At 33.8% G+C, this 19,957-nt stretch overlaps 1 protein-coding gene across 1 annotated transcript in view; it reads right to left on the bottom strand.

The window, feature by feature from the left end:
* The window catches only part of LRP1B (LDL receptor related protein 1B), a 1,985,448-nt gene that overhangs the window by 6,782 nt on the left and 1,958,709 nt on the right, over positions 1–19,957 (bottom strand). The window contains exon 87 of the mRNA XM_044242553.1: positions 6,787–6,863. Within this exon, the coding sequence (XP_044098488.1) occupies positions 6,787–6,863 (77 nt within the window). The remainder of the gene's footprint in view (positions 1–6,786; positions 6,864–19,957) is intronic.

Below are 19,957 nucleotides of genomic sequence, written 5' to 3'. Positions count from 1 at the left end.
AAAATCACTCTCCTATTTAAAAAAAAATTAAAAAAATACTTGATCTGCTGGAAATGTTTCTTTAGATATCTTTCATTTACATGTTGCAGTTAAATACTTTGAGGTTAGAAATGTTGATTTCTTTGTCAGTCTGAGTCTGATTCTTACTACACACATTTACTTGCAATGATGTAATTTAGTACATGTCGGTAAATTCTTGTAAATCAATGGTGACTAAACATTTATATAGTTCCACTGGCTACAATCCCACTTATAGTTTTGTTCCTTTAGCTATACATACTCCCTATCAATGAATACATGTATAACAAATCAGATGGCAGGTTGGCCAAATAGAAGGATATCGGTGTTGGATTCAGATAGACATAGCCTAATTATTGATCAGTTTCACAACTTACTTAGATAAGTTGTGAGAAGTTATTTAAAATTTGAATTTCATGTTCCTCGCCAATAAAAGAGAGACAAAGAGACATACTACACAGGGCTATTAACTTGATTCAGCAGAATGGAGGTTGGGGAGCCAAAGAGGAATCTCTTTTTTAAGTTCCATTTCCAGAATAATTTCAGCAAAATAAATCTGAGGGTTTGGCTTATGTTGTAAATGTCCATTTTCACCTTTTTTGATATATTTATAAAAGTGATCTTAGGTTGTATCACCTATCTTCAAAATGTAATAAAAGATCTATGGAATAGATCTCTAAGAACAGTCAGAGTAACTAGGTCTTAGTTTTTATGCATTTGAGCATAGGGGAAAAACAAAATAGAGGAGAAACTCCATTTCTGCCTTGGCAATAAGAGCAACCATCTCTCTCCTCTCCACTCCCAACCCCCAGAGGAAGGAGATAATACCCCTCTGCTGGTGATGTGAGCCACTGGAAAATATACCAACAATTATGTCACTAAAGCAGGAAGAAAATTGAATGTGAGGGTTGCTTAATAACAAGGAGGTATTAAGTAGCTCTATCAAGTACCTAATGTTAACTTTTCCAGCAGATAAATATCTAGTGTCTGTGAGACAAAGGTTTTTGTCTATTTAGAATAAGCATCTGGTTGATTCAGTTGAGTCAGCTAAAAACTAATACAAATAAACCTCAAAACTAATTGAAATTTTTTGTGGGGATCTTGAATGGCTCAAGAATGAAATATCGGGAGTTATTAAATATATAAATTTTTCTCTACAAATACACATGCATATAAAAATACTGTGGTAGAAATGAATAGTAGTATTTAGCACAATAAGCGGCTACTTAGGGACTACAAAATAGTAATATAGATCAGTTTTGATAGCTCTAGACAGGTGATATCTGTGTGACATGGTCTATCCTGGAGATTGCTTACCAAAATACCAAAAGGTCTTTATTAAGGAAGTCTCATGTGTAAAATAATCTTCTAGTTTTGAACTTTAAAAATCATTTGTTTAAAATAACAAATAACTACCACTTCCATGCAAGGAAAAAAAATGACTTGCCTAATTTAATCAGTTTCTAAAATGTAAAATTCATTTTATTATTTCATGTTCTTACCAGGACCATACATCTTAGTGAGTTTTATATTATATTACCTTCTTTGTTTGGGGAAAGTGAACTTGATATGAATGTGTAATTTATTAGTAATTAATAAAAGCAGAGATCTGGCACCTTGGATAGTAATTAACATTTATTCACAAATTTTTAAATACCAGTGAACAGCTTGGTCTTTTCATAAACTATGACTTCAACTGACTGCTCATGACTTTATAAATATCCTTACTTCATTATTTATCCCCCCCTAAAATTTGTGGTAAATTGGTAGATACAAAATACTAATTCTAATCTTTGGGCATATAAAGTTACTTTCCCTTTACTGCCAATTGTATATTATTTTAAATAAAATTTTATTTGTACCATATAGTTTCTTTTATTCCTATACAAGGTAGAAATTCTATTATGTATACATGCTAAAAAAAACTTACCAATCTCTTTCTTTTTCTTTCTGCCATCTGTGATGGCAGTTCCAAATCCTTACATTGCAGCACTTTGTTTAAGAGCCTAGACTTCTAAGATGTTTATATATCCTATTAAGGTAACCGCAATAATGCTTATTGTAGCCAATAAATAATGCAGGTGGCAACTGGGCAAGGTTTTAAAACTGGATTTTTAAAAAAAATTTTATCAAGTGGAGCAACTGGTAACAACGTATATTTTTAAAAGAATTAGAAGACTTTTATCAAAATAAGTAGAATATATAGTAGTAAATATATTGTAACATAGCAATCAAAATTTACTGCAGGTGTTTTTTTTTTTTTTCCCCCTGAGCTACTGGCAGATCATTTAAACTGATTTTTAAAAAAGCACATTCTATACTTATTACAGATGGAGGGGATATCTCAATAACCTTGTCACGTAAAATATAAGTCTTTCTTTGTAACATTGTTCTGAAGCCTCATTACACAACACTTTCCTGTTAGAAAGGACTGTGCTATCAGATTGTTAGATTGAAGAGACCCTTTCTGGGAGAGGCAGTATTGTTCGGCAGTTGAGATGATCGGCTGTGGAGCCAGGCTATCTTTGTTCAAACCTCAGCTTACTAGCAACATATGCTTGGGCAAATTAGTTACCGTTGTCTCAACTCACACATCCATAAAATGAGAGTCATCATTAATACGACCTCATAGTAATGTAAATAAGATTGTCTATTATGCAGAAATTGCAACATACATGTTTATTAAATAATTAAACATATATATTGCCATAGCACTGTGCTTGAGTAGGGGAAGGTGGTGAGATCATTTTGGGACATGTTGAATTTGAGTGTTCCATGGAATACAGATGATATAGACCTTGCCATGGATATAAATATGGATATAGCAATTGTGCAGTGGGATCATGGCTCAAACTAGGAGACAAACCAGGCCTGAGAATAGAAATGTAGGGGTAATCAACATATAGTCGGTTAGTAAGGTTAAGAATTGTGGTCCATTGAGAACAGTGTGTATAGTGTAAGTGGAGAGAATGAGTTGTCCAGAACAGACAGGGAGAACTTATCTCATAAAGAAAAGAGTTGCTTTGAGAGGTAAGAAGGGAACCAGAATAACTCAGTGTCATGGAAGTCAGGAAGAGAATCTTTTGTTTATTGGTTGAATTTATAGTGGAAAATATAAATATTAAACATGCCATTACGATGACATGTTTAATGTTATTGTTTTATGTTATTGTTATATTTAATGTTTAATTGTTAATTACAATTAACCTCTTTTAATATACTGCTATATATTCTGCTCTTAAATTCATGTTCACATATAGGCATATATGTGAATGTAGATATGTTTTTGTGATTAGGGTGTTTTCTCTTAAGCATTGTGATGAACTGTAATTTTAAAGGTCATAAAGAAAATATCCTCACTTTGTACCACTCTCCCTCCTGTCCCCTTGATCCCAGCACACTGGTCTTTCAAAACTTTGAGAAGTTCTATTTCCTGTTCCAGGGCTTTTGTGCCTGCTGTTCCTTGTGTTTGAAATACCCTCAGGGTCTTCTCTTTCTAATCCTTCAAATCTCAGCTTCTGTGTCATCACCTCAGAGAAATCATTCCTAACCTTAGTTCTCACTTGCCATTTTACATTTTTGCTTCCTTTTTTTGCCTCCTTCACAGAACCAATAAAAACTTACTCTTATTTCGTAAGTTTGCATGTTTACTCATTTTTTTGCTTCCTTGCTTTATTGAGGTATACCCTTCTAAAACCTCAGCTTCAAAGAAGAGGCACTGTCTGTCTCACTGACTTGTCTCTGGGATCTCATTCAGTAGGACACTTAGTTGAAGCTTGATAAATATTTGCTTTGGGAGAATTAGGACAAAGGCATTATTTTGTTACATGTTTCAGGTATTTCTCTGTATTTGCAAATTTTTGATTCCTTGGTGTCGCAGAGTTTGTTGGTTTTTTTTTTTTTTTTTTTTCTATTTTAAAACAAGATGGCATAAAAGAGATAAGGGCAAAATAGGAAAGGAGGAAACACAACTCCCTAACAGATATCACATCTCTGTTGTCACTGTACTAAAGTAAAGCATCTCAATATTACTGCCTCTCAAATGCTGAGTATATTCTTACCGTCTTTAATTTTAGCAAATATGAACAGCATAATTCAGACACTGAGCATTCACTCCCTTAAAACTTTAGGTAAAATTTAAATAGAAGTACCCAAGGAATATTTTATCATGTTTAATTTAAAAATGTTTAAAATAACTTCAGAGGAGTCAGACTAGCTTTTTTTAAGTGGAACCTCAGCAGAACATGCTAGGATAATAGATCTGTTTAATTCCACTGGCTAAGTTTTTTGATACTTTAAACAGCAACAGCCAGAAAACATCAGCATGACTACTCAGAGATGATTAAGAAAGCTGTGCATCAATTAGAAAGGGAAATCTCCATGCTAGCTGACAGTAGTCAGGCCAACAGAAACAGTGTATTCTTTATTACCCCAAGGTCCGATCATTATGGAATGCTTCACTGTTAGTGGAAATGCAGATCTGAAACACACTGCTAAAGATCTATCTTTCTTACTGGGCAGATGACTTTTCCCCAAGTTTGGGGAACATTTGACAACCATTCAAAACTACTGGGCTTTACTTTAGGTAGGATCAGTTTAACTAACTTTTTTCCTTCTTCCAGAGTTACTGAGGCAAGTTTCTCTAAGCATAAATGTCTGATGATAAGTGCCTTTTAATAGTGTCATTTTGTGGTCAACTTTGCTCAAATTTAAGAAATTTGACATTTACATAGCTAATAGCCCTTTCAATGTGCATTGATACTTCCATTAAATTTAATGACTTTAAATCAGTGATGGAAGGAAGGACATTAGAATCTTCGGAAAAAGGGTTGCAAATACTTGCCACTCTTTCTGTTTGATAGTCCCTATTTTATAACCACCATATGGAATTAGAGCCATTTGCCTTATAAGGGAGTTTTTGCGCCTGCAAATAATTGGAGACACCACCCTCCAATGAAAACACCTCTTGTTTCTCTCCTCCAAACCATTTCCAAACACCAAACTCTCCCTTGTGGGAGGAACTTAATGTAAAATGAGAAAATTCAATTGATGTGGTACTTTATATACTTTTTTTTTACAGAGTTTATCAATACTTATAATTATTTTTGACTCTTTAAAGGCTGTATTTCTTATTTATCTTAGACAACTGAAAAATCACCAAAATAAAAGGCTAATGTAAATTGTCTCCATAATTCTCAACTTATAAGTTCAGGGTGCTCTACAGGTTGGTAACTTGAAATGCATTTTTCATTTAAAAACAATACTATTGGTAATTGTCGAGCTTTGTAGCTGGTTCACAAAATCATATGTAAATTAGTGTGTCTCCAGAACAATAACTGATAACCTAGATATGAGCCCTATATCCTGGGAAGAGAGAAAAGGAACTTTTTTCTTTTTCTTTTTGCAATATCAAATTAACCATGGTATATTTTGTCTCCTCTGCTAGTTTTTATGAACCAATTCCTCAAATCCCAGTGCCTATTCCTACAATAATGTGCCCATAGCTTTCCAAAGGCCTTCTTTTCCCCCTCGCCTTCCCTAAAGACAACACATAAATTCCAGGGTAAACCCCAAACACTCTATGATCAAAGATTACTCATTTCTGCAAATTCGAATTTCATGTCTAGGCTATTTACTTGAGACTTACTGGCCATTTTTCCAAAATGCTCATGCTTATTAGCCCAAATTAATCTCTAAATGGTGGGACTTTGGGCAGTGTTGCTTGAAAGAGCTTAAGCAGTGATGGGGCAAAGAATAACAAAGAAGTAAATCAGCAAATACTGGGATCCTGCATGTAGGGTACAAAAATTGCATACTTATGACTTCAATAGTGCCTCTCCTTTTTCACAAACTCTGTAGTATGTTTTTTATTATTTTCATGAAAGCTTTTTTCACCAGCAGTAATGGACTAGAGAAAAATTCCTAAGGTAAATGTTTATCCATCAGTGATATTATTTTTCTTCTTTAAGAATATATTTAGCCACTTGATAGATATTACATATTTCAAAAGCTCTCCACTCATAATAAAATAATTGATAATATGTAAGAATTGGGAAACTATTTTTGACTTTGATTTTGAAAATCTTTAACTGACTGAGCCACCCAGGCACCCCTCATTTTTGGAAATCTTTATAAAATCGTTTAGAATTGTTAAAATAGACACATAATGATGATGTAGATGGACTTTCATATCAATGATCTGTCCTAAGACTACAGCTGCACAAAGAAAGATTTGCAAAATGTTGAACTATATTGTAATACACTTCAAAACAAATATTTTGAAGACAAAGAAACAGTAAATCAACCATGATCCTGATTAAGATTTGCTTGTTAATACACTTTTCTTTAAGACTAACCAGTAAAGTCTGCTTTACAACATACTGAAATTCAATTCAAGAAAATACAATATTCTCTAATTAAAATATGAAATTACTTTTTTTTCCTGGAGCATTCTCATATCCATTGTGATAGATGAAGCCTTTGTAGCTGATGTATATTTCCCCAGAAAAGATTATGCTAGATTTGCAGATGTGCATTCTGAAAACTGCCAGAGTTTGAAATCTTGCTGCCTAAATTAGCACGTGAATGCTGGGTCTTGTCACCAGGTGAACTCAGTGCCCCATCTTTTCCAAAACAACCTGGATTGAAATGCATTTCCTGAAAAATTCCATGAAGGAGATTTTCCAAGACTCAAGTCCCCAAGTAATGGCATGAAAAATGATTTCTGTACCGTACAGAGCACCTAAGATGTTAACCTGAAGAACTTACTTGTGTTAATATGATCAGACTTGCTGCTCTTTGGGGCTGGTCTCTCACACTGTGTGCCTGACCAGTTGGTGGAGCATCTAGAAAAATTTAAAAGAGGAAGAAGAAGAAGAAGAAGAGGAGGAGGAGGAAGAATTATTAGTTCATAACAAAACTTACAAATCTGCTAAGTAGTAACTTCAACCAGATGAAATGGAGAAGCCAGCCACAGATTCATAAATATTAGGTAGATTCATAAATATTAGTTTTGCTAATGTCCTGCATATTGCCATTATGCTGAGCGTAACTTCAACTGGACTTCACTTGTTGAAATACTTTTTCGAAATTTAGATTAATACTAATTTTCCCTATCCTATGTTAAGTCTTAAATTTAGCTGCTTTTATAGCAAACCTGAAAACTTAATTAAGAACTGGGAATTAATTTAAGAAGTACTGAAAATTATAAGTAGCCATGATAAAAACTGACTTTTCCTGTTGAGCAAATACATCTTTATTAAGTTTCCGGGATTTTTTTTTTCCCCTTCTTGTTCTATGTCCAAAGTGTAATTAACCATCAAACAGCAAATGGTCATCTGTCTCAGTTCAAGCTGCAGAATTTTTACTCTTCTAAACACAGATAAGGAAATGCAGTCTATTCCCATTTGAAATCAGACTTTTATTCCTATAGAATCAAAACAATGTGCCCAAGTTTTTAGTGGGAGAGGTTGTCTTCCCCATATAGGTACCATGACACTATGATGAGAAGTCTAGCAGAGGATGGAAATAAGAGATCTGATTAAAATCCTTTACTTAAACATAAATCACAGCCATATAATTAGCCGGATGCATCAAAATAAATGCTGGGATGGTTTTAGCTATGTTTAAATAATGCCCATTGGCTAAAACAAGATGACTCTGTGCATCTGTCAGAGGAAATCCACAGAGAGACCATTTAATTGGCTTTGGTTCTTATTTCAAATGTCTGTCAAATGCCACCATATTAAGAATAGTTGCACACAATGAAAGAACAACTTCCAGACCATTCCAAGTAGATCTCTCTGGACATGGTGGCCAAACTAAATAACTGCGATTTCAAGGTTTCTGCCAATTCTGTCATAGCCAATTCAGATAGCTGAAGCTGTTTTTGGAACTAGGCTTCAATGATGGCATGTGAATTATTTGGGATATCCGTGAGGACGGTATTGGCTGTCCTAAAACATGGGCAAAATCTCATAAAATCATCAAGACTGAAGAACTCAAATCGTGAAACAAAAATTTGTTTCATTAAAGCATATATTAATGTCAGCATAATTTATAGTAATGTTATAATTCAAGAATAGAGCTATTTGATTAATAATGATATTATAAAAATATGAGTATGGATTATGATTTAAATGAAAATTAATATATTATTAGGTCAACATTTATGCATCATCTTACCTTTTTGTTTAGATTCTTTATAAAAAGCTTACATACATACTTCCTATTCACATTTACTATATATCATAATGCAATAAATCACTAAAGTAGATAAATAAATTTTAAGGCCAGGTCAATGACTCTGTCTACATTCCTGAAATGAAGTAATGGAATGAGCACATTTTCACATAATTAAATAAAGGGGACAATGGATAAAATCATTGATTTTTAAAAAAATATTTTTTTTCTTCAGTTGCAGTTTTGCAGATGAATGATCTAGAATATTGTTCCAATTCTTTACAGTTTCTAATTCTTGACACAGTTCACCAATAATTCCAAATAAAGTATTTAGGATAATTGTGTATATATGTCATTGGAGTGAATTCTGATCATTGCAAAATTCTTTATGTTTTATGTAGCTTTACATTTATCAAAACTTCCTAAGGATATTTTATATATTCCAATGGGAGAGAAACAATACTGACTTTTAAATAGTTTTATTATCGTGCTTATGTATACAAGGTTATTTTTGTGTAGGCATATTGCATTACTGATTAAAATATAAAAAGTGGCTCTTTATATTACCTCCCTTGATAACCAAACCAAACCAAAAAAACAAAACAAAAAAGCAAAAACAAAAACAAAAAAACCCTAAATCAGGGCTCATGTTAAGAGGGGTGACCTAAGATACATTTTATGATCTTATTACTAGAGGTAAGTACCTCAGGGCTCATCATTACACTGAGATGCTGAGAAGTCAAAAAATGAAATTGCTCAAAGATGGGAGGATTAAATGCTAATTGACCAGATTGTGTTCTGACATGAACATCATGTATCTTAAGTACTTTAGGAAGTTATGAAAAATATGGCTTGAGAACTCCAGAAAAATAGAGATTTTTAAAAAAAGTAAGGATAATGTGATTCTTAATACCAAATTCTGGAATTATTTAGGTAGGACAGGTGGTATTTGTTCACAGTACTGATTTTCTATTTTATCCATAGCTTGGAACCTAGTATTTATGATGGATAAAAGAAATCACCTGCTCATGGTGATAAAGCCCTTCTCTTTTAAATTGTGGAACCACATTTAAATTCCTAATCTTCAGGGAATATTTTACTTATTATATCCTGGAAATAACTCTCAAAGACTGTGTGGGAGAAATAATTAATTTTAATAGTTATACATCTTAATCAGCTGATGATCACCTTGCAATTTGCCCTATACTCCTTATAAAACAATTATTTTATGGCCAAATTTAAAATATATTCCACTGTTCCACATTTGTTACAGTTTTTAAAAATAATCTCTTTTGAGATATTAAATCAAATAGAAATCATTCTTGTTGCCTACCTTACAAAATGACTACTTAAGGCATTTGCTGCTCCATCAGTTCTTCTTCCAGTGGTTGATTTAAGACCAGGTATTTTTACCATCTTTATAGAAATTCATAAATCCTCATACCCTGAGTTGACTACAGTGATCAAAGCCATTAATGGCAGAGCATTTAGCAATAAGAATGTCTGAAGATGATCAAAATTTCCTGTCCAATTCCTCACTGAATCATTTGCATTATCATGCTGACTATAGTATCTCTGGCATCTGTCTCTTTTTCATTATTCCTCAAGCAAAATCCATAGTCCATGCCCTGGTCATTTTTAATCTGTACTGTTGCAATCTAGTGCTCCCTGCCAGTCATCCTCAGACAACCATTGGGGCAGAGGGAGAGAGAATATCCAAGCAGACCCTTGCTGAGTGCAGAGCCCAGCTCAAGGCTCTATCTCATGAGCCATGATATCCATGGCCTAAGTAGAAACCAAAAGTTGGATGCTTAACTGACTGAGTTACCCAGCAACCCCCCCCCATTTTTTATTTCTTACCAGAACACTTCTATGTCATTCCTTTTACACTTATTCTATAGGCTGTTTTCCACTATCCTTAACCTTAAGGCAACAAAAATCCCCGTTTTCTTATGTTTATCTCTATGACAGTCTGAATTATTTAACTTTTTAAACACTTTGGTGAATTTTAACTAAGTATTTTTGGAATGTGGATACAGAAAGAGAGAAAGAGGTAGAAAGAGACTTATTTATTTAAGCTATCTTTCATCCTTTTATTACATCATCATATAAATGATTAAATGGGCAGGGTTTTGTTGTTGTTGTTACCTTTTCTTTTCCCCCCATCATGATACATCTCCTGTTAAATGCCCATCCTCTATTTCTGCCATCCTCCCACGCACCTCCTCTCTGGTCGTCATCAGTTTGTTCTCTATAGTTAAGAGTCTGTTTCTTGGTTTATGTGTATATCTCTCTTTTCTCCTTTGCTCATCTGTTTTGTTTCTTAAATTACACACATGAGTGAGATCATATGGTATCTGCCTTTCTCTGATTGACTGATTTCACTTAGCTTTATACCCTCAATGTTGTTCCAAATGGCAAGATTCCATTCTTTTTTTATGGCTCCTAACAGTTTCTTGAAGTCAATAGCTGCCTGGTAAAGCTTTATAGATTTCACACTAACTTTGACTTCTTCCCTTCTCTCTAAGGCTACTGACCTTAAAAAGAATGATTATTTACTGCTGCATTCTTTTCCTAGTTTTATTCTTCTACTTTCATTATAGTTATATTTATAAAAGTCTTAAATATATTTTATGATATTTCATTTATGTTCTACAGAAGTATGATTATCAAGCTGAAAAAAGTTGCTAAAACTGAAATTCTAGAGTCCCATATACCAGAGATTTTCTTTAAACAGTTTGAAGTCTGGGTCAGAAATCTTTCTTTTCTTTTCTATTTTTTTTTTAAAGATTTTATTTATTTATTTGACAGATGGAGATCACAGAGAAACAGGCAGAGAAAGAGAGGAGGAAGCAGGCTCCCTGCTGAGCAGAGAGCCCGATGTGGGGCTCTATCCCAGGACACTGGGATCATGACCTGAGCCAAGGCAGAGGCTTTAACCTACTGAGCCACCAAGGTGCCCCTGGGTCAGAAATCTTTAACAAAGTGATTCTGATGCAAGTAATTCACAAATCACACTTCAAGAAATATTTGAAACAAATTATTATTATAGTCCCACAGACTTTGTTCTTATATCAAATATTATTTGATTATTTTTTTAATTTTTAGGATAAAAATAGTAATATTCATGCCCAGAATGATTGTTCAAAAGATTAAATTATATTGGCAGAAGTTCTTTACATAGTACTAGAAAGCTGGCTAGGATTTTAATTTAGGTAACTAATTCTCATCTGAATGTTATTATATGAAATATGTAGTTAGCTGATTTACTGTGCCCTTTAAAAGTTTGTGAAATTATTGTATAGTTAGTATATACTCTGTTTCAATTGTAATATTCTATAGCACAAAGGAATACCTTTGTGTAAAGGCAATAGTATAACAGATAATACTAGGAAGACTAATAAAAATTTTAAACTGTCTAAAATAATGCTAGCTCTGAAGTAGCACAGATTGAGAATTCAGACTATCAGATACAGAACACTAAAGATGTATTAAAATCAGAGATACTGCCTTTCACCATGTAACAAGGATCAACTTACATGGACCACAAATGTCATTTTGTAGAAATGTCGTCTAGAGTCACTTGCTTTGGGAGAACTTCAAAATAAAATAATCTGATTAATATCCACTCCCTCTTTTCATCAAATTTAAAGGTCATGGGACTCTTCTGACCAAAGTAAGATTCAAAGGTGAACCTTAAAGCAATTTGGAATTGAATTTCTCCTCTTCTTTATATGTGCGAGGCTGCCCTTATTAACCATGAAGACAGAGACATTTAGAAGGAAAAAGAAAGCCTCACAGGGGGAAAAATGGCACAAAGGGATTAAGGAAACCTTAGAAAACTCATGGATAGTGTCATCCATCCGTTTGTGCTCCAAGAACTTCAATAAAAAATGAAAAATATTACATTTTGTGTGCCACATTTATATAGTAGTACTTCCAAATTTATGTAAAGAAAATTTAAAAAAAAGTCAGCAAAATATTTTTTCCAATTAATTGGGCAAATTTTAGTCTTTCATTGTTGACATCATGACTATTTTTGCATGGTGTTCTAACTTTGAATCTCTATACTCTTACAGTACCTTTTTGTGCCCTTTTCTTTGCAGACAGTAGTATTGCAAAAATGTTATATAGACAGTTACCTAGATATTTAGTCACTTGTTTGTTAATTTTATCATAAAACACTTTTTTGAAAACACTTTTAGATCTTTTACTGTTTCACAGCTTTCTGAGCTAAAATTATTTCATATATTCATAATGATTCATATTTTTTGTAACATGTCCCCAAAATTTCCTACTCTAACTTTAATGGGAAATTTTGCATAAGGTCCAATTAACATTTGCTAACTTTGTGCCAGATCTTAGGATAAATACATTCATATGAAAAATGCTCTTATTCAATTCTATAATAATCTAGGAGTTGGAATTATTCAGTGCGTGAAATGAGGAAGTGCTTCTTCAAATAATTTGCCAGAAAAAAATAGCTAATACGTGGTAGAAATAAAATGTGGTGTTATTATTTCTTATTGTTTTCTGTGACAATGCCTTGATCCTTCTAACTCAATGCAGGAGTAGGAAGAAATGCCTTTCTTTAGTCCCTCATGTCCAGGAGAGTACTAGTCCCTCAACAGAAAACTCAAAATGTTGTCTGAACAAAAGGAAATAATATATATTTTTTTAAGTAGTAAAATTGTAGGAATTACCATATTGGCTCAGATCTGTGGTCAGTAATGTTTAACATTATGTCTCCATCAGTAACAATGAGGAACATATTATTAAAAAGTGTTTACATCCTTCTTGATATCAATTTCACATTTTTATTTTGGTTCCAAAATATTGTAAGTGTGTCTCATATACCTTTAAAGATCCATTATCTATAAATTCATCTATATTTTTTTTTTTAAAGATTTATTTATTTATTTATTTGACAGAGAGAGACCACAAGTAGGCAGAGAGGCAGGCAGAGAGAGAAAGGAGGAAGCAGGCGCCCTGCTGAGCAGAGAGCCCGATGCGGGGCTCGATCCCAGGACCCTGAGATCATGACCTGAGCCGAAGGCAGCGGCTTAACCCACTGAGCCACCCAGGCGCCCCTAAATTCATCTATATTATTACCAAGTACAGGTTTGAATTTCCAAAACTATTCACTCTATTTTTCACTTATTTTTAATTTTTTTTTAAGATTTCTTATTTATTTATTGTCAGAGAGAGAGCAGGCAGAGTCACAGGAAGAGGCAGAGAGGGAAGCAGGCTCCCTGCTGGACAAGGAGCCCGATGCGGGACTTGATTCCAGGACCCCGGGATCATGACCCAAGCTGAAGGAACCCACTTAACCGACTGAGCCACCCAGGCGTCCCTATTTGGTATTTTTTACATACGATTTTGTACTACAATTTCTATTTATGCAGTACTCGTCTCTATCGAAATTTAACTGTTACTTCTTACATGGCAACAGGTAGGGATTACTGTGTTTTATTTTCTTCAGAAAGCTTAAGGTAGAAGCTTGAATTTAGTTGGTTTTTATAAGTATACTTTATTCTACTCTATAAGAACATATTATAATACATAGTTTGAAAACATTACATTAAATCATTGTGTTATTTATGCTGATAAAATTAGTAATACAAAACTAATCTTATTTTAATAGTAAGAGAATTGGGGCAGAAAGAGTTTTGGTTTCTCAGAATTGTTAAAGTGATAAAGTTAAAAAAAATGGATATTAAACTCTGACCCACAATTATTTTAGGAAAAGTAAAAATTAATAAGAAATTGAAGAGGTGGCCATGAAAGAAATAAAATTAACAGAATGGATTATTTAACATGATTTATTTTAAGAAGTAAGGAGGACTATAAAAGAAAAGATGAAATCTAGTTTGCCAAGTAATTACCCATAAAAGGAAGTTTGCTAAGAGTGGTTTAAGTTAGAAATGTTTAAACATAAAATTCTGCACAGGCCATTTGAGCAGAAATGGCTACCAAAGTGTGAAATGATGACTGAATAAATACTAAAAAAAAAAAAAGAAAAGAAAAATAGAAATCCCTAGTAATGGAAAATTTTTATCATCTAAATACTCCCCAGAAAATTTTATTGAAAGCAGATCAAAAATGCATGAGGTGTTTTTTTAGAGTAGATAGACAATTTCTACTTCACTGAATACATTATATGCACCAAATGAAAACTAAAAGGAATAATTATAAAATTAGTATTAAGTAATATGGTGGATGTAACTAAAGACATAAAAGCAGAGGTTAGAAACAGTGGTTACAATGCTATAGCTAAAGGTGAGAGGAAAACCAATGCATGCTGTAATATCAGTAGAGAGCTCTCTGTATACATTGCCCAGATCAAAGGCCAATCCCACAACTGTCTTAAAAAGACAGCAAACCGTGGGGGGCAGAATTCTCTTAGTGCCATGAACGCAAAGTAACTACTTTGCCATATTTTGTGATTTAGCACAAAACAAGGGTATGCAATAAAGAATTTTCTATTAAAAACTAAACAAACAAACAAACAAAAAACAACTTCATCAAGGCCCTTCCTAATTCTTAGAGCTTCTGTGGTACAGGATGTGAAATCTTAAATTATTATGAGGATGTCTGGCATATCCAACGGCACCTATTAAGTATTGTTAAAGACATACTAATCCCATGCAAATCTGGGGCAATGGGATGAAGATCAGAAAGTGTTACCACAACTTTCTGAGTATGTGAATATCTTTAAGTCCAATATAACTTTAATTCTCTAAAAAATATTTAATTTAGTTTCTATTGCAGTGCTCATGAGCTGAGATATTGATGTTAGTCATGCTAATTTATAACCTAAATCCCTGAAAAATGATTCTGACATAAAAATGGACTTCAGCTTTCTGGTACTTCAGCATATTCTTTGTTCTACTTACAAGATTACCATATATCTACCAAAAGGTATCACCAAATCTTCCCACCAACCATTTGTTGTTAGGTGACCTTGTATTAGTATCTTGTATTAGTGTGGATACCAACTTCCCAATTATAGCCTTTCAGGCTTCCTTAAAATCTAGGTCCTGAATTTTCAAAGATTTTTTTTTTACATGTAATTGTTCTAAAACAAAAGGAGTTAATTAAAAAAAAAAAAGAATATGAGATAGATTAATTGCTAAAGTCAAGCTTCAGTATGAATTAACAAATTTGTGTATGCTATTAAAAGTTAATTAGTCATACAGCAGTCACCAGATTTGTTCAACATTTATAGGAGCATGGTACAGATAGAATTATAGGAAGTTTTAGAACAAAAGATGCCCATTAACACACATTTCTTTCCTAATCCAAGTGTTGGATTACTTTTCTGACTCAAGGTGAGAAGGTTTATGCAGGCAATGGGCTAAAAATTGATTCAGGAAGTAGAGAAAAATGTCTTCAATAAATCTAAAATGCTACACAGTATTATGGTAGTATTTTTCACTATGGAGAATATTGCCATTTGGGGGTAGTTCTAAATATTTTTATGCATTTGATCAACATGTAATCATAAATAGGGTACCTTCTATTTTTTGTTCTCTATATATGTATTCATGGATATCTAAGTATCCATTTGCCCATAATTATGCTAGACTGTGATTAACTTAAGGTGGAGATTATTATTTATCTTTGTATTCTCTCATTTATTGAACAGTATCTGGCACATAGTCAATGTGTGTATCTGGTTAATCAATATTTGCCATCTGACAAAATGAATGAATGAACCCATGAGGCATGGAGGATGCATGGTTGAACACATACGAATACACACATATAGAGATATATGTGCAGTACTCATTCTATGAAGAATATACAGCACCATTCGTAAGAATATGCTTTCAGCTGGTTACCAATCAGCCATTTCTCACTGAAAGTAATACTGATCCACCACGGGAAACACTTCATATGTAAGAAACACAGTAATAGGCAGATATTTTCTTCCTTCTTTCTTTTTGCTTCCCTCTTTCCTCACTTCCCCCTTTCATTTATTAATTCTTCCCTCTATAAAATCAGGTGATCACATCCTAGCAACTTGGGCATGTAAAATTTTTACTTATTCAGTGATATAAATTGTGTAATAATTCAGTTCTTGTCTCAGGATACAGACAACAAAGAAATGTTTTCCCTTCTATGACAAAAATTATAAAAGTGTTTGATGAATACTTTGGTATGGAAACCAGTTATTGGTATTAAATTAAATAATTTAATTCAATCAATTAATTTAAACTGTTGTCTGAAACTAAAGTATATGCTGGACACAAACAGCACGGGTGAATTTGGGAATCAGACAGACCTGTATTGTAATCTAGTCTCCCCTCCTCACAAAAAGGATGTATCCTTCAGCAATTCATCCATTTCAGTTTTTAGTTTATAAAAACGGAGAGAGTGAGTGAGCGATATTTCCTGCTTTGCCACACATTGTCTGCAGATACAGTCTCGTATGACGTTACCTTTGTTTTCCTCTTAAATTCACTTCCTTTTTTACTGTATATGCTACCTTTCTATTTTTTATGTTTTTCATTTACTGCCTCAAAAGATTTTTCCTTCTTCACTTCTTTTTTTGGTGGGGGGAGGTAAATTGATAATTATAGAAGCAAAAACAAAAACAAAAACCTTCCCTGGGAGATTAAATGACATATGATGTATATAAAATTTAAATATCATTTAACTTAATTTAACTCAAATGATGATATTATGAATATTAAATTATTAAATTTAAAGACTGTATATATCATGCCAATATCTATGTAATTGTAATTTCTTATTTGTAATGCCCACTGGAAGAAGTATTAGCTTAAGGCTTTAAACTCCTTTAACATAATGACTTCTTTCTGTTACTAACTTACTATCAAAAAGGAGAAAGAAGGTATTTTCTTGAATAATGATAGTATGAAGAATCTTTATTTTTTTTACCCTTAAATCAATGTTGCTAGTTAAACTGTATGTGCCTGACCCTTTTCTTGGAAGTGTATAAAATTAGTTTGGGATCAGGTACTAGGTCGAAGGCTGACTGATACAGTTTTTTGACTTGTTCCAGCATGGAATACGAGCAAGAAATAAATCTCTGTTGTTAAAAGCATCTGAAATTATGAATTTTTTCTATAACAATAAAATCTGGGGAAAGTAGTCTAAATAGAGAGGAAAAAAATTTAAATTGTTAAAGAGGTAGCATTAACAAATGAAAATATTACGTAGTTATATTGTGCTTAGTTTCTTTGTTTATTCTGATTTGCTGATTATGAAGTCACATATATGATTAGATGTCTCCAAATCAAGGGAGGATAATGTGACAACATCGAAGCTTTATAACAATAGCCACCCCATATATGTAACTCTGTAATAACTGTTCTCTGTTAAGCAGTGCCACTATACTCTGAAAGCAAAAACTGGACTTAAAATTTGCATAGAAAAATGTGATATCTGTATTGCGTGTTTTCCCCTCAGCACGACTAGCATGTGAAAGTCAGGACAAGCTTGTTACCTGGGATCATAAAGGATAGATAGTGATGTGACAGCTTCTCTGCGCCTTTACTACTCCAAAAGACAAGCACATCTCCTATTTTCTGCTTTGAAAATATGCCAAGGGGCAGGAAAGCAAATAAGGAACGTGCAATGACCTGACTCTTGAAATGGGGACAATACAGGCCACTAAAGTTGAATTGCTCAATACCCCTGCTGAAAAGTTGTGATCTGTTTGAAATCACCCATGACAAGTTCCTTGGGCTCTTCTCAAATATTCTCTATGGGGCCACAAGGTCGCTGGTCCACATGCAGGAGCGCTGCTCAGCTTGACAGCAAGACTGGGGAAGAGCAAACGGTATAGTCTCCTTTCTGCAAGGCCAGTATTTTGAGAAACTAAGGCCTTAATTAGCTGGAGTGTAGAGAATAATTCCTATCTCTTTCAAATCTGTGACAGAAACAGAACTCATTATCCTCTTCCCACAAGTCCAGACAAAGGCTTCTGTAGTACCTGTACATTTCCTTACGTGCTTCTCTCACCCTAAGGACTTAGAAAACAACGCTGAACTTTTAATAAAATAATTAGATTGGAACAATCACAAAACCAAAGAAAATGATAAAAGGCCTAATGCAGATCTTTCTCTTAATGAATGTCCCTTTGGTATTTGTGTATTTGTTTTGCATCTTTCTGCATTTAAAACCTCTGTTTTACAAATGTTTAGGAAGTGACTTTCTCTATGTGTTTTCTAAGGTAAATTAAAGCACACCTATTGTGTTTTTGGTTTTTTTTTAAAGATTTTATTTATTTATTTGACAGAGAGAGAGAGAGATATCACAAGTAGGCAGAGAGGCAGGCAGAGAGAGAGGAGGAAGCAGGCACCCCGCCAAGCAGAAAGCCCAATGTGGGACTCAATCCCAGGACCCTGAGATCATGACCTGAGCCAAAGGCAGAGGCTTAAGCCACTGAGCCAACCAGGTGCCCCCTACTGTCCTTTTTTTCTCAATAGGACTGGAGCTGGGTTTTACTTAATATAATTCCCCTCCCACTAACTCTCCTTGGACTACTCCTCTTTTCTTTATGCCACGTATCACCTCATTTTCAATAACCAGCACTTAAAAAACCAAACCAAACCAAAACAAACAAATGAACAAAAACATCTGCACTTTATTTTTCATCTTCAGGCTCCTAGAAGCCCAAATTATACCAGGTTCTGATCATTTATGTCTGGTGTATTACATCGGCTTTAAGATTTTCCTTTTTAATTTTTTTTAATGTTTATGTTGAAGAACAATACTCTATGTTCTTTACATACATTATATTTCTTAATCCTTAGAACAATTTTAGAAAGGGCATGCTATGAGCATTTCCATATTAAGATGACAAAGGAACCAAAGGAGAAAAAACTAAGCAAGCAGAACAGACTGCAGTCCCCAAGATAGCATGTCCTCTATCACTTGGTTCTTGTGTGTCTTGTTAACCACAAACCACTTTTGAAAAGCCATTTTTTAATTGAAAAATATCTTTGTCTTCCTTTTCTTTACAAACTGGGATTCATCTTTTAAATCCCACCCCCACCCCCCCAAACCCGTGGCTTCTTGTTCTGGCAGAGCACCATGTCATCAAGACCTTTCTGAAACATTCAGATGATCATGGTACTCCATATTTCTTTTCTTTTTTTTTTTTAAAGATTTTATTTATTTATTTGACAGAGAGAGATCACAAGTAGGCAGAGAGGCAGGCAGAGAGAGAGAGGAGGAAGCAGGCTCCCTGCTGAGCAGAGAGCCTGATGCGGGACTCGATCCCAGGACCCTGAGATCATGACCTGAGCCGAAGGCAGCAGCTTAACCTACTGAGCCACCCAGGCGCCCGGTACTCCATATTTCAAACATTGTGAGTGTTCCCCTATTGCTAATGGAATGGATTTCAAATTTCTAGCTAGCTATTCTATGTTCCTCAGAATTATTTTACTGTGTAATATTATTGTTCAATGCTCCTTTATAAGCATAATTTACTTGCCCAGCTACAATCCCCAGAGCCCCTGCCATATTCCTTCTTCCCTTAATCTCTTCCCTCAAATAGACTCAGAGTCCCTCAAGGGGAGAGGCTATATATACCTGACTTTCCTCTTCTTCCCTGTCCATTTTTGGTAGAGATTTCCAGACTAAAAACAATAAACAAACAAAAGGCAAGGAAAAGAAAGAACAAAAACAAATAAAATTATGTTCTTCTAATAAGTTAAGATGGTGAATTAAGTCCATTTAGTTTTTATAGAGAATCATTTATTTATTTTTTTTTTAATTTTTT

Source organism: Neovison vison, chromosome 3 (assembly GCF_020171115.1).
Source record: "Neovison vison isolate M4711 chromosome 3, ASM_NN_V1, whole genome shotgun sequence".
In the NCBI taxonomy this organism is placed as follows: domain Eukaryota; kingdom Metazoa; phylum Chordata; class Mammalia; order Carnivora; family Mustelidae; genus Neogale; species Neogale vison.
Note: the sequence above shows the minus strand (reverse complement) of the source record. Positions and strands in the feature narration are given on the sequence as shown.